This window comes from Penicillium canariense, assembly GCF_028826845.1.
Source record: "Penicillium canariense strain IBT 26290 chromosome Unknown utg000006l_segment0_segment0, whole genome shotgun sequence".
Classification (NCBI taxonomy): Eukaryota; Fungi; Ascomycota; class Eurotiomycetes; order Eurotiales; family Aspergillaceae; genus Penicillium; species Penicillium canariense.
Window position 1 is genome coordinate 1,268,513 of NW_026622733.1, and position 14,673 is coordinate 1,283,185.

At 51.7% G+C, this 14,673-nt stretch overlaps 5 protein-coding genes across 5 annotated transcripts; 1 reads left to right on the top strand and 4 right to left on the bottom strand.

The window, feature by feature from the left end:
• Positions 1–176: 176 nt before the first annotated feature.
• On the top strand, positions 177–845 carry N7482_008438 (phosphoglycerate mutase family protein; the record flags this gene model as incomplete). Its single annotated transcript, XM_056690562.1, has 1 exon — positions 177–845. The coding sequence occupies one exon, from the start codon at positions 177–179 to the stop codon at positions 843–845; it is 669 nt and encodes a 222-aa protein (XP_056540327.1).
• A 749-nt stretch (positions 846–1,594) lies between these two features.
• On the bottom strand, positions 1,595–4,630 carry N7482_008439 (M28 family metallopeptidase; the record flags this gene model as incomplete). Its single annotated transcript, XM_056690563.1, has 1 exon — positions 1,595–4,630. The coding sequence occupies one exon, from the start codon at positions 4,628–4,630 to the stop codon at positions 1,595–1,597; it is 3,036 nt and encodes a 1,011-aa protein (XP_056540328.1).
• A 422-nt stretch (positions 4,631–5,052) lies between these two features.
• On the bottom strand, positions 5,053–6,865 carry N7482_008440 (putative ubiquitin ligase complex F-box protein GRR1; the record flags this gene model as incomplete). The annotated part of the gene is made up of 2 exons (XM_056690564.1): positions 5,053–5,388; positions 5,447–6,865. 2 exons carry the CDS (start codon positions 6,863–6,865, stop codon positions 5,053–5,055), a joined length of 1,755 nt encoding a protein of 584 aa, XP_056540329.1.
• Positions 6,866–7,713: 848 nt separating this feature from the next.
• On the bottom strand, positions 7,714–9,724 carry N7482_008441 (putative AMP-binding domain protein; the record flags this gene model as incomplete). The annotated part of the gene is made up of 5 exons (XM_056690565.1): positions 7,714–8,030; positions 8,091–8,720; positions 8,783–9,229; positions 9,291–9,486; positions 9,581–9,724. 5 exons carry the CDS (start codon positions 9,722–9,724, stop codon positions 7,714–7,716), a joined length of 1,734 nt encoding a protein of 577 aa, XP_056540330.1.
• Positions 9,725–10,383: 659 nt separating this feature from the next.
• On the bottom strand, positions 10,384–11,621 carry N7482_008442 (Gfo/Idh/MocA family protein; the record flags this gene model as incomplete). Its single annotated transcript, XM_056690566.1, has 3 exons — positions 10,384–10,612; positions 10,658–11,517; positions 11,577–11,621. 3 exons carry the CDS (start codon positions 11,619–11,621, stop codon positions 10,384–10,386), a joined length of 1,134 nt encoding a protein of 377 aa, XP_056540331.1.
• Positions 11,622–14,673: the final 3,052 nt, after the last annotated feature.

Consider the following 14,673-nt stretch of genomic DNA (forward strand, 5'->3'; position numbering starts at 1 on the left):
ACATCGGTCTGGATTCCTGCTTTCGGATTCCCTCGGAGATAACATCGTCTCCGACCTGAAAAAACCCCCCCCAACCCCAAAAATCCCAGGCAAATATAAATCGAACGTCCAAAAGACAAACCCATTAACAGGTATTGTGCATTTTGTCCTTGACGGCAGACCGAAACCTTGAAAAAATGCATCCGACAAAGACGGTCTTCCGACTCCATCTCGTCCGGCATGCCGAAGGCACCCACAACCCGGCCCACGATACAACCATTCCAGACCCACCATTAACAGAAAGAGGAATTGAGCAATCTAAGGAACTATGCCGGGACTTTCCTTTCAAACAAGATGTCGGGCTAGTCATCACATCCCCGCTCCGACGAACTCTCCAAACAACCCTCGTCGGCTTCGGAAAAACACTCGACAAGAAGTACTATTCAGCAAACCAGGGAGCAGGAGTCTCTACGGGCGCACAACTATTAGCAGCAGCAGATGTTCAGGCACATTCAACTCGTCCCTGCGATACAGGCTCAGACATATCCCTGTTACACGCGGAGTTCCCCGATCTCCCTTGGGACACGCTCGGTCTGGATCCTGTATTTCCAGCTAAACAAGGCCCCTATGCACCCGACTACGAGATGCTGAGGCAGCGCGGGCTCCGGATCCAGAGTGATCTAGAGCATTTATTCCAGGAACTGCAGAGTACCGGTCGACCGGACGTTGTCATTGTGACACATGGCGGGTTCATGAGATTTATCACGGGCAAGACAGACCCGTTGGGCCCGGCAAAATGGAGGACGTTCTTGGTGACGTTTGATCTGGACTCTGGCATGACGGCTGAGCCCCTGCTATCCGGATAGGTATCGGTCGTTTTCTGCACTATTTCTTCTAGCCTGTGGGTCAAGACGGTGTGCAAGGCGCATCTCGATCCGATATACCCTACCCCCTTCCGAGACTCCTGATCCTGAGCAAAGAAGGAGATGTCCACTGTCGAGTGCAGTTCGGACCCGAGATGGGACAATGTTTTGCAGTGAGCGAAAAGACGGGAAGGTGTCAGGGGGTTTCGCCACGGCTGGAAAAGGGACATGATCAATGAAACTGGGAGGTTCAAGAGGTGCTCGCGTGAGATTCACGATACGTATGTTCACTACGAGGTTCGCACTAGTCGAGAACCATGTCCGAGATATTCTGGCCCAGTATTCGAATTGGACAGTAGTCGCGGGCGACGTCACTAAGCATAGCCGAAGTATGTCCGCAGATCACGGACAAAAGAGTGATCAAGTTCATCCAGTTCATCCGGTTCATCGCCAAAAAATGTGGTCGGAGGGGTTATGTCCTCCGCGGTGGCTGCTACATTTTCTTGCATAGTGATGGGAACATGCCATTGGTTGTAATATGAGTATGGTAATCGGATCAACGTAATGCAAGACAAATACCGAGTCCCCGAAAGAAAAGTGGAGTGATTATAGTAGTATGAGTATGGTACGCATACACAATATATGACAAACACGCCCTCTAACAGATATGAGTATCAACGAGAAATATAGAAGCAGAGCATGACGCGAGCGGACACCCGAAGAAAAACAAAAGGTCAAACCATGAAAGCATGTCACTTGTCTGTCTTCTGCTCCCAACCGCCGGATTCACCCTGCACAAGCTCGAACTCCCGGTATCCCTCGACCAATCCATCAGCCAATTTGGTGATAGCTACCCAAGCCGGAGCATACTGTCTAACTTCGCCAAGAGCCGGGATGAGATCAGGGTTGTTGTCGTCGCTCCAGAGACAGGAGACTCGACCCTTGATAGAGCCCTCCTTTTCAAGCGAGGAGTCATGTTCGTTAAAGTTGACATCCACCGTCCAGGAGCCATCCCAGGTACGACTCCAGAGACGGATCTCATGCATGCCATCGGGGGATGGATGGATAAAGCGCTTGTCGGGTGCGGAGGAGCCGGCGACACTGAAATTTCTGATAGGGTTGCGATCCATCGTGATGCGACAGGCGCGGGTGTTCTGACCCGAAATTTCGAAGCGGGTGGCGCGAGCACTGCTCTCGGGGTGGGAGATGCTGAACGAGACCCAATCCACAGACGGACCTGGTGATGGGGCAGAAGCGTTGTTGCTAGGGACAACGTGTGGTTCTGCACCAGGCCAGGAACATTGCGAAAGCTCCCCGTGCCTCACGTAAACGTGGCAGTCTGTGTTGCCTCCTGCGTTGGGCAGGCCGCGGACAACATCTTCGACAAATGGCGGTACACCGGCTAGATAGGCCGTGGAGTTCCCTCGGTCTAGGTCGACTACCTGCGAGAAGTATAGCTTCAGGCGATTAGAGTCAGAGAAGGGGAAGGCAACCAGGTTGTAGATGAGAGTGCCGATGAGGATTAAGAACAGGAAGACCGGGATGTGGTAGGTATAGCGGTGAATGTAGGGCAACATGGGCATGAAAAGAAGTGTCGTGAAAAGCGCGATGAGCAGGTACACGACCAGCGTGGAATCGCCGTCCTGGCCTGTTTGGTAAAGAGCGCTCGACATAATGAGACCAAGAGGGGCCAGCATGATAACATTGATGGGAACGGTGAGAAGCAGCTGGAAAACCCAGGTCCAGCTGGGCATCGATGCACTCCACGCTTGCTCATTTCCATACACATTTGGATCTTGCGCTTCGTCTTCGTCGATTTCCTGATTTGTTGTGTAGTTGCCAGGAACATTGACATAGTTTGCGAATGTTGTACGTTGTTGACCACGCAGCAGAGATGTTGACTCGGTCGGCTCCTCCTCGGTTGCTTGATCGTCTTGGCTTTCATCGCTTGTGCCAAGTCGACTGCCGTAGCTGCTGGGTCGGCGAGAGCAGCCTTGAGCGAATTGACTGAGGTATTCCGACTTCCTCGGGAGACGAAATAGTTCAAGATAGGAGATCCACGTTGCCAAAAAGACACTGGCAAAGTAGAAGAGCGTGAAATAACCACCGCCCAATCCATGTTCATTCTCGTAGACGGCCGCAATGACCAGCAGGGCCCAAGTGATAACAAATATCCAAGTCCAGGTGTAGACTCGGTGGAACGCTGACGGCCGTGCAAAGTCAGCGACGCAGGATACAAACCAGGCCAAGAAGATCCAGGCGGATATCATCATGCTCCATACGGCGTAGGTACTGCTGTGCACAATGTACGGGTTGATCTTTGCCAGCATATAGGCAAACCCAACGATGACAGCGGTAGGTATCACAATCAGAAATGGAAACCGGAAGAAACCCCGGAGCCCTTGGAGCGGAATCTTCTCGTCACTTGTCTCCAAATATTCTGATGACCGGAACAAATACATCTTATCTGCATGCGAAAGAGCAATGCTGGTCACGAGCAGAGTCAAAGGTGCCACGATCAGCAAGGTAACTGACAGAGCGAAGAGAGTATGGAGACGGAACACGGCAAACGCAGTGCCGAAAAGATCGAACCAAACAGCCTTTGTACCCGTGCCGCTGGGTACGTTGCCATCATCTCGAATACGACCATCAAAGCGGTCAGTGTCATCAGAGACAAGGTCCTCGGTGGTCGCGACAGCCGCAGAGAGCATATGCCACAGAGAGTCCATGCTGGTATGCCGCGCATCATCCTGATCGGTATGATACCGAGCCCGCGGCTCAAAAAAGGCAACATCCAACCCACGCAATCCCAGAATGCCGTCGAAAACAACATAGTCAGTCTGGCTACCGACAAGCTCGAACCCATTTGCGCTGACAACAGACCCGAAGGGGTACTTCGACTTCGCGTACGCCTGTGTGACCTCGGTGTCCGAGCTGCGGAATAAGGTAGCCCTGCCGCCAGCGCCGGCACCTTCCAGATTGAGGAACGTGTGGGCAAACTTCGCCATCGGGTGCTGGCTGTACGCGCGGGCACCGTTCAAGTAGTCCTCTTCGCCATTGTTGAACAGGACCACCAGCCCGCGGCGCGGCGCGTGGCCCGGTGTGAGGAAGTATTTGATGAGCTGGAGACACGTCACGACGCCGACGCCGTCATCCGTAGCCCCATATCCGGTCGAGACACTGTCGTAGTGCGCGTTGACCAGGACTCCACCCTTGCCAGCGGGCGGCCTCCCGGGCGTCTCCCACCAATTCCCCTTCTTATCTTCCCAGCCGCGAATGTAAACCAAAATATTGGTGCCCTCGAAGTAGACGCCGCTCCGTTGGTCCAAAAATGTCAGGTTCGACGTGAGATCATCGAAGACAAAGACCTCCGGCTTTTCCTCATCCGTTTGATAAGCTTCGGCGGGCGGAGCGGACTGCTGAATCGCATCGATGCGCTCGAGTAGCCACGCGCGAACTTCATCGTTTTTATGCGAGTTGTAGGGGTGGTAACCTTCGGTAAGCGTCTGGAGGTCTTGCCACGCCTCACTGAGGTTCAAGCCCTCGGGGCTGGCTTGAGGCGCGGCCGGGACGTTGAGGTGGATAACGAGGATGGGGATGATCAGGGCGAGGTACACTGCGGTGGTGATGATGGTCACCGGCCACGGCGTAAAGGCCAGAGGGTTTCTGGCCTTGGGAAAAGCCATCACCGGAGGGGGTGAAACGGGTGAGATGATCGAGAAGGGCGGCGAAAGAGAGGTTGGAGAAAGGAAGCGGAGTGCGGGGGCAGCTCTCGGAGTTACGCTCATTATGCTAAGGTTGCAGTGACGTTGCACGAGCCCGCCCCCTGCTTCGCCGATCGGTTTTACGACACAACCACGAAATATAGGAACTTCTTTCAGAGGTGCATGCAATATAACTCCACATACCTAAGTAAACAAGACATACAATAAGACTAACATTTCGTAATCGCTACCGCACAATGCATTTCCCAGAAAACAGACACCGAAGGGTAGAGGGTAATCTTCGCTGATATGGGTAGAAATATGACAGCTTGCGCTTGATCCTGACTCCAGGGCCGGCGGGGGAATGCGGCCAAAAGGAAGGCAAAAACATAAAAAGCAGAGGATGCAAATTAAGTGAGGGCCTCCTGTATACACCAACATGAAGAAAAAACAACTGGAGATAGGATGGTGTGCAAAAAGGAAGAGAGAGGGGGTTGGGTATCGTATCATTGAGGGGGCACATCGATATAATCTTCGTCATTGATGCCAGTGGCATGCATCAGGCCAGTCATCTGCCCCTCGTCTTCGTCCAGTTCTTCGTCATCGTCGTACATGGTGGCTTCGGTTTCTTCTTGTGGGGACGTGCTTTCACCATTCAGGTACTCCCGAAGCCGGGTCACGCCCTCGCCGCTAAACACACAGAATACGTCTCTTTGTTGTTGAGTAAACTCTGGTGGGGCTTCCCTGCAAAATGCTGTGAGGTCGACCGCAAGGAAGGCTGGGACACCGGTCAAACTCAAGTGGGTAAGGCGTGGGCAGTTGTTAATCAGAGGACGAATTCCCTAATAGATATACAGTCAACATGAAATCAAACCAACAGACGATATGGGAGCAACGTACACGCATGTCTAAGTTGACACAATAGCTGAGATGCACCCGCTCCAGGTTGCTAACCATTGGGTGATTGGCTCTTGGAGGGTGCGCCAGAGCAAGAATGCTTCGGTTTGTGATGGTTTGGCATTTGACCAGACCAATTCGGCGCAGCTTGGGCAGAGTAGCCAGTTGTTGCACACTGGTATCGGTCAAGCGATTGCAGCAAGCCAAGTCTATATAGCGAATGCGGTTGCAGGACTTGATCAGCTGGATTACGGCCCCGTCGGTAATGTTCGAGCAATGGCCCAGGTGGACATAGTGGAGGTTTTTGCCGAGCTTGCAAATAGCGGAGACTGAGCGATCCGTGATGAAGCGGCACTTGGCCAGCACCAAGTTTCTTAGACGAGGCGCAGCGCTCACGATCCGCTCCACAGCATCATCTTTGACATTCTCACATGCGGTCAAATCCAGAATGCGTAGGCTGTCAAAGGTTATTTGCTCAGGCAGGTTCAAGAATGCCGAGTCATTGATCTCCAGGCAGTGTGCAAGTCGCAGCTCGCGCAGATGACGGAGTGTAGTAATTAGAGCTGCTACTGATGGGCTGGTCACCAGTTTACAGTCATGCAGGTCAATCTCCAGGATCGCTGGGCAGTTTTCTGCAAACGAGAGGATCGACCGATCGGTGACATTATTAACACCGTTCAGTTTTAACCTCTTGATTTGACGACAGTTCTGTGACACGACCAGCAGCGAGTCGTCCGTCACCTTTGAACATCCTGTGATGTTCAGGCCTTGCAACCGCGGACAGTTCCTTGCTACCGCATAGAGGGTGTGATCTGTCAGGTATCGGAGGTCTGAGACATCCAGTGCTTGTAGATGTCGGTTGCCCTCCACCAGATCCGACACACCTTTGTCCGTGAGTTTCGAGCAATTAGTCAGCGTCAACCGCTCGATTCGCTTGCACTGGGTGAAAGGGACGACCGTGCCATCGCTGACGTCTTCGGTCAGAGCGGATAGATTGAGCCGCTTGATGAGGTCCGCGTAATTAAAGAGGCTATCGGGCTGACCCACGGATGACGCCACACTCTTTAGATTGTCCCAGTTATTGCACGACGGGCGGTGCCACAGTATCCCGACGCTGTTCGCAGCCCAGTTTCGACATACCAACATGCAGTTGAGCATATCTACCGGCGAAACGAGCTTCGAGAAAGTCGCGATCAAGATCTCGGGAGGGAGCCGCCCGATCGGCGGCACCGGGACCGATCGACTCGCGTGCACGTGGATGTCACGGAAAGTGGCCACACCAATCGACGACTGCGAGTCATTGGCTTGGGCCATGAAGAAATCGGTGTCATCGTCTGCAGCGCGTTCCGGTGACGTTGAGGATGAGGTTTCGGAGCGTGCTTCGCTCGAGAGTCGACCCGAGGGGCGGGGGCGAGGAGGCATCTTGGGCGCTGGAGTGGAATCGGTGCTCGAGGTCCAATTCGATTTTCTTTTCGGATCGTCGTAGGGGTGAAATCTCATCACTTCCTGGGCGATGGGGGTTGCATGGGCGGTGTGTGGTTATGGTGGCTGAACGAGTAGAAGGTATCGATCTCAACGGCTCGATCAGGCAGGACCCGGGTAGGTGAATAGTAGCCAATCCCTTTATACCAGTCGATGGAACGCTCCACGCTATGGGCGTTGTGATGAGACCCGTGGTCGTTTGTCGAGTGTGGTGATGGGCTAGAAGTAACGCGAGGGTAGAGGAAGAGCTGAGAACCGCAGCGCGTAAGTCGCAATCGGATGACGACTGTCAGAGGAGGGGGGGGGGGGGCTGAGGAGACGTCGCAGAGTCAGGTCAGAAGTAAGATCGGGTCAACGCATGGCCTGCAAGCCCCTTGAAGATCCCAGGGGGTTCTGGTTTGAATGCAGGGCGAGTGTGCGTGAAAGGGACGCAGGCGGCAATGGAGGGGGATGAGGCAAATGGGGCCGGTCTCACAAGCGCGGAGTCGGCGCCAAGCTCTGCTTATCGATGTGATAAGAGGGAGGGGAGGGCCCAGGGTGATTATAAATAGAAGAAAGAAGAGCGCAAAGGAACAAAGTGTCGAAATATCTCTCTTTTACTACCGTCTCGAACCCTAACGCGGTCACCGACCGCTTGATGTGGTCCCGTGCAAGGCGTCGCAGCTGATGATGACGTTCCCGCACGCCGAAGGCTCGCACTTTACCGCTTTCCATCTTCTCACGATTTACTTCACCATAACATGCCAGACGTCGATCTAGTCGCTCTATATGGCCGCTCTCTTTAAATATTAATTCCCAGTATTCCGTTCCGGCCCCTTCACCCAGTCGCGCAGCACATTCTTTCGAATCTTGCCCGTGCTGGTCTTGGGAAGCTCCGCCACCACCTCGACCTCACGTGGGATCATAAACTTGCTGATTCCGCTGGCATTCCGAGCCCAGTTGATCACGTCGGCACCCTCCAGGTTCTTGCCTTCCTTTACTGTGATAAATGCCTTCGGACGCTCTCCCCAGTGGCTATCGGGGACCGACACGACTCCGGCCTCTAGGATGTCGGGGTGTGTGGCTAGCATCGACTCCAAGGCTACGGACGATATGTTCTCCCCACCTGCTCATGTCTTAGTAAAAATTGTAGAAAGGGAAGAGTTCAGCTGGGGTCAGAACCTACCACTTATAATGATATCCTTCGAGCGATCGAGAATCTGAATTGCGCCGTCGGGATGCCAGACAGCCAGATCCCCAGAGTGCAATACCCCGCCTGCAAAGAGCTTCCTAGTAGCATCCGGGTCCTTGTAGTATCCCTTGGCACAGATGTTCCCGAAGAAGACGATCTCACCGATCTCCTTGCCATCTTGCTGGACATCGGTGATCATTCCCTCAGGCACCGCGGTCTTGATCACCCGTGCGGGCAGACTAGTGATGAAGCCATGTCCCTGTCGGGCCATCTTCTGGTACTTCTCTTTCAATGGGATGTGATCCCATTCGGGCAAATAATAACCCTTAGTGATCGGCCCATAGGTCTCGGTCAACCCGTAAACGTGGACCGGATGGAGATTAAGGTCGGTCATTTGCTCGAATAGATGAGGCGTTGGTGGACTGGCTGCCACGGTAACACGAACGGGCTCCGGGAGCCGCTCGGCCTCTTTCGCATTGCACAGAAGAGTGTTGACTGTCGGCGCCGCGTTGAAATGGCTGATGTGCTCCTCCTTCAGCAGTCTCCAAATTTCGGGGTAATCGATCTTGCGGAGACAGTAGTGAGTGCCGCGAACTGCGGTTACGGCCCACGGGAATGTCCATCCTATGGAAAAGATTAATGACTGAAGCAAAAATTTAGACCGTGCTAGGAAAATAATCACGAACCCATTGCATGGAACATGGGCAATGTCCACAGATACTTTGCCCGGCCACGGTGGAAGTTCAGGCCGGACTCAATAACATTAGCCAGCGCTGCCAAATAACAACCCCGGTGAGTATATTCAACACCTTTGGGCCGGGCAGTAGTGCCGCTGGTATATGCCAGTGCAATTAAAGAGTCCTCGTCCGCCGCTTGAGCCTCCAGGCCCGCCCAGCCCCGCGCGCCAGTCTCCAGGTCATGCTTCAACCCTTCTAGCACTGCATCGTCAAAGGGACCCGTCAGTTCCCCTTCGGTAACGTCGGTATCAGTATCCACGATTATGGGAACACTGGGATGTTGCGACCGATAAGTGTCGAGGAGGTGTGCAAATTCCTGATCCACGATGATCGCGTCCGCGTCGCCGTGCTCGAAGATGTAGGTAATGTCCTCTTGCTTGAGGCGGTAATTAACACCTTTCAGCTCATATCAGCTATTTGGAATTCCTCGCCACCATCACATTCCAGGGGGCCCTACCGACGTTCGCAGCACCAGCCGCGGCAATCCCAAAAATCGATTCCAAAAAGGCCGGTGTGTTGGGGCAAAGAATACCGACTCTTCGGAACCCCTTCTTCTTCACGAAGTACGCCAGGCCACGCGCGCGATCTGCGGTTTCGCTGTAAGTCCTACGGAGGATCTTATTGTTTGCGGTAACATGGTAGACCGCCTCGGCCTGTGTTGTGTCTTGTCAGTCAGAGACTTGTTTGCAACTTCGAGAACCACAAAGCCGCGCGCGTTGAAGGAGTATTTTCGATAGGAATACCTACATCAGGCTCAATTGCCGCCGCTCGGGGAAGGAAGAAGGTTGGCGAAAGCGTGTGATGGTTAAAGCGGTGCTCGAAGGGTGCCGGTGCTGTAGAGCCCGAAAAATGGCCCAGCAGGCCAGACAGCCGCGATGTGACGCCGGACATGATATGCGTAAGGCACTGGTTGATTGATGTAAAGCACGATTCCGGCGGTTAACGACCGAAGACTGTGCAAAGGTTCGATCTCGCAGGAGGCACAAACCAGGGGGAAACATGCAACGCAGCGTTCGTACAACTGGAGAAATGCGGGGAAAGTTTACGCTGGGGTTAGTCAGGCGGTTTAACCGCGGGTAACCTAGGCTGTGGCGGGCCGAGCCTCACAGGCGGATCCGCATGCCCGGGCACTAACCTAGGCTACGCTGCGCTATTTGCGAGATCCCTGTATTGGTCCTGACAATGAATGAAACTCATAGGACTTAATGTCACAGATAGGGTAAATATTGACTAGCTTTCGCTCTATGTGTGGGCAGTGGAATATTGTCTGCTGAAATCAGTTCTCCGTGTTATCTGCAATCTGTTTCCTCAGACATAGAGCGTAGGCATGTCCTGAGGTCAACGCCAGAGAGCCGAAGCAAACCCCCCCCTCCCTTCTCCCCCACCCTCCCGCCAGGTATATTCTATATCAGATTAAACTCAGCTTTTCAGATAAAATACGAATTGGTTGCAAAAAAGTGTCTCCAGATAAAGTTCTAAATGCATTTTACTGGTGTTTGTAAGTGGATCAGAACCCACAGGTAGGGAGGGATTGCCAGGCTCACTGACAACTAGTTACCGCTCCAACATCTGTACATCATATCATAAATCTCAAGATCCTTTTTGGCATCTTGTACAGTCGATTTGATGGCTTTGCCATTCACAAATACCTCGTACATTTCCTGAAGCTCGGCCGTATAAGCATCCTCATATGAAGATAGCATAGTCCGTCGCTGGATTTCGCCGTGCTCGTTCGGCTCTTCCACTTCGACATAAATTGGCAGGCCTTTGACGTATGGGCTATCATACTATAGACACAAGTTAGACCCTTCATTTCAAACAAACGGGAAAGTCATGGGGAGGAAGACACATGCCTTAATCGTCACTCTCTTGTTGGCGCCATAAACAGTGACGTGGGCGTCAAAGACGGGGACTCCATCAATACCACTCTCATAGGTAGTCGAGTAAGTTGATCCATCTTGATTGCGGAACGTCATTATGGCGCTGTAGAAGGGATCGTGGGCAGACACGCCGACGACCTTTTCGGGGAAGCCCAGGACTTCGCGCATGAGGGAAATATCGTGAGAACCTAAACTACCAAGGAAGCGACAAAATTTCCTCTTCTCGTCTGTGATATCCTGGTTCGGGAAAGCCTCTGCATAGAGAGCCTCTAAGCGTGCGTTGCGTTCCTCGGCAGCACCGGCGGGATAATCAGTGTTTTTGACCTGGAAGGTGCCGCTCTGGTTGACGAATTGCGCATTAGGGCCGCTGAAGTCGCGGACTCGCGCGTACAGAATTTTCGGGATAGTGGCAATCTCTCGCTTGAAAGCCTGCAGGAAGCTCGGAGCATAGCGGCGCATGTAGCCCACAAAAACTCGGGCGCCTCCGGGGGCATTCTCCTCGGCGTCGATGATCGACTGGATGGAGGCCAGAGACAAAGATACAGGCTTCTCAACAAAAACGTGCTTGCCTGCATTGAGGCTGGAAATGGCCAGCGGAGCGTGGCTTTCATCTGAGGTGAGAATGAAGACTGCCTCGACGTTGGGGTTGTCGATCACCGCTTGCGGGGTGGTGGTCTTGTGCGGGACATTGAATTTCGTGGCACAGTGCTCTACTGTCTTGAGCGATAAATCGCAGATAGATTCGATCTTGAACAGGTGCGAGAGGAGCAAGAGACAAGGCCCATGGCATACTTGGAAGACCTCCTGAGGTGTTTTTTTATTAGCCTTTTAATTTGCTCAGGAAACAGGTAGAAATCACGTACACCAGCACCAATGATACCAAGGCCCAATCTCCGAGGCGAAGACATGCTGATAGACTTGCTCAAGGAGGAATTCAATCGAGTTCGCCCTGGATAGCCGTGCTATATGGTCAAGAGCTGAGTGACTTCATCGGGACCGGAATGTGGGAAGTGGGGCTCACGGACATCCCACCACCATTCGCCAAGCGGGGGCATTATTCTGGTCGGAAGCTCGCCTCATACAGGGCTTTCCAACAGCTTCATACTCTTACAGCCATGAATGAACATTATGAATCATGTTCGGTATCGGAATACCTCTAGACATGCCCGCAAACTATATGGATATATTGCATCGAGTTCCCGACCAAGGCGAAACCAATAGGTAAGTCGCCGATCGTTACGGGTTGTTTAGTGTCTCTCTCTCCCCTCTTCCTAATTTCGTTTTCTCTACCTACTGATTCTGACAAGTATAGCTAGGTATCAAGCAGATAGCTCCCTAGAAAATGGTCGCTGAGCTACGACCAAAGACTTGTGGCAAGTATGTGGGAATTAGTCCCTTGTAGTCTAAGATTCATATCCTACGTACTGGATTTCTCCTGACGGATTTTGGTTGCCCTTTCCGGATTAGTGCTCACCCTCTCGCCGCTTTTGCTCACTGAGGAGAACTGAGCACGGCCTGGGCACCCAGCTGAGCCTGATTCAGAAAAAGTTGAACAGTACTTAGAAGAGTTATGACTAATCCTGAGTACTGCTCAGCTCCCACACCTGAGCGATACTCAGGATTAGTCATAATTCTTCTGAGTAACATACTGTTCAACTTTTTCTGAGTCAGGCTCAGCTGGAACCCGGCACGGCCTCCGGCTCACTGATCGGCTCACTGAGCCTTATGTAAGCTCAGGCGCAGGCTCAGTGAGCGGATCAGTCAGCTCAGCCCCGGCTCACTGAGCCTGCTCCCAGTTCCTTGTTTCACCCACCAATCGCACCATAGACGGCCAACAGTATGAGTTAACCACCCAAATAAACCGCACGGCGCTAGTGCAAATGAGTGGACCTACTTTTTGATCAGTCTCCCATCTAGAAAGAGATGGCCTGGTGCATATGGCCATGGCATTTCACACTTTGCGTTTCACCACGACGATCAGCAGTGCGCGATCAGGACTTCTGGCCTATCAGACTCTGCCTGGGATTTTTGCTCCCAGGAGCCACTTGCCTCAACTCAACTACTTGCTGGCTTAAGAAATTAATTGCTCATCACAGTTGCTCCTAGGAAGCTAGTTGCGATGGCTTGGATCGGCTGCTCAATCTACATCTCCCAGGAGCTATAGATGGCCGTGATCAAGATTTTGATTGAGCCTTGCCACCCATGGTTCCTAGGAACCAGTCGAGTTTGCAGTGTCACGCCGCCCCTCATTTTTTTATCATCAAATTCGACCCCTGCAATATTTGGGGATGAAAGTGTACTTAAAGGACCTCTTTCTCTAGTCTAAAATCAAACATTCTTACTCTACTCATGCCTTGACGATCCCTCTTGGTCTTGATACACTATGGATCCAGAAAGATGCAGCCAGTCTTTAGCTCCCTCTAAGAGGTCAAGTCCTACTATATTCTAGCCCTTACTGGATGAAAAAGATGACGCTAGTAGTCTGACTTCCCTATGTTATATCCTAAGAGCTAGTATTCGCTGACTGCATTTCAATCTAGCAAATTATCCCCCTTCTAAACTACGGCGGATTCACCTATATAGGTCCTCGATGGATTTAAAAGAACACCATCACCGCGATGACCAAGTCGCGTCTGCTCTACCCGCTTCTATATCTATATTATCTACTACCTCTGTAGCTACTAGATTGGTTGATTCGAGTTAGCTAACGCCGATCGATAAAGATGCCGAAAATCGAGCTCCCATAGATTTTAGCATCGGCGATGCTCTGAGAAGAGCGAGGGAAAATTGGCGCCTCAATGAACCTCCTAAAAACACTCTAGGTGCTTTCATTCAGGCAAGGAAAAAGGAACATCATAAGGAACAAATGAAGGTTTCTGTGGAGTTCATCGATGATGTGATGAAATGCCTACAGCAGGTTTCCGATTATTTAGGCACAGATAACCATGCCAGATATCCCTAAGCAGCGCTTCGACTCACAATTGAAATTATGCAGCACAGATGCGAAGATATCATCGCAGGAAAAGATATCATCGCAGGAAAAGATATCATCGCAGGAAATGAAGTGACCGGCAACGCTATTCAAGGAAGCATACTGTCTTCTACCCCGCGGAAAGGAACATGCAATTGCGCTGCATATAAGGATCATCTGTACGATTAAGACCTCGAGCTCTGAGAAAAGTTTAAAATCTCAAAACACTCGCCGGTGTGACAAGAAAGATCAGTTGGAATATCCATGCGACTCGCAATATTTGGCCCAAGCTACTCGTCACCTCATGCTGTTTTCACCTACGACAAATAAATCGAAATTGATGTCTCATATATTGTGGAGAATCTCCTTCCCATCCATTTATTCATATCCATGGTGAGTTGAAACTTATCAATTTCATGGCACAAATATAGTGCTCACATGTATGAAATGGGGTGTTCCAATGCCAACTTGAACTAATTTGTGTCATGTTCCTTGCTCGTATCTATGTATTGATGTCGGCTCTGTCCATTGTGTACAATTCGTAAGATGGCAGAGCTAGTGAGACTTGCAAGTGGGCCTGTTGACACAACAATGTTGATGCAGTAAGCCATCCAAGAGACACTTTGGCTTCAGCGAATGTTTTCCATAAGCGTTTGGTGTATTTTTCGGCCAGAGCTTATAAGAAGGTGAGACTGGTGAAGGGTTTCTACTAACCAAGACTGGTATGGTATACATGCCGTGTTTGAACACAGCCACATCATAGACAGGGCGCACATCGTAACGTAATTCCCGGCCGACCTGGTCACCCGCCCGTCCTGGTCACCCTCTCCAAAAACGCGTCTTCCTGACCACCTACCTAATTCAACCACCTACCATGCCACTAAAACGCGCTGAATCAGCGCTGAAAGCTGTTAATTAAGAGGGCAAGATCTTATTAGCCTTGGCTGATATCAAAAATCGTCGTATTAACTCTCTACGCGCTGCAGCGA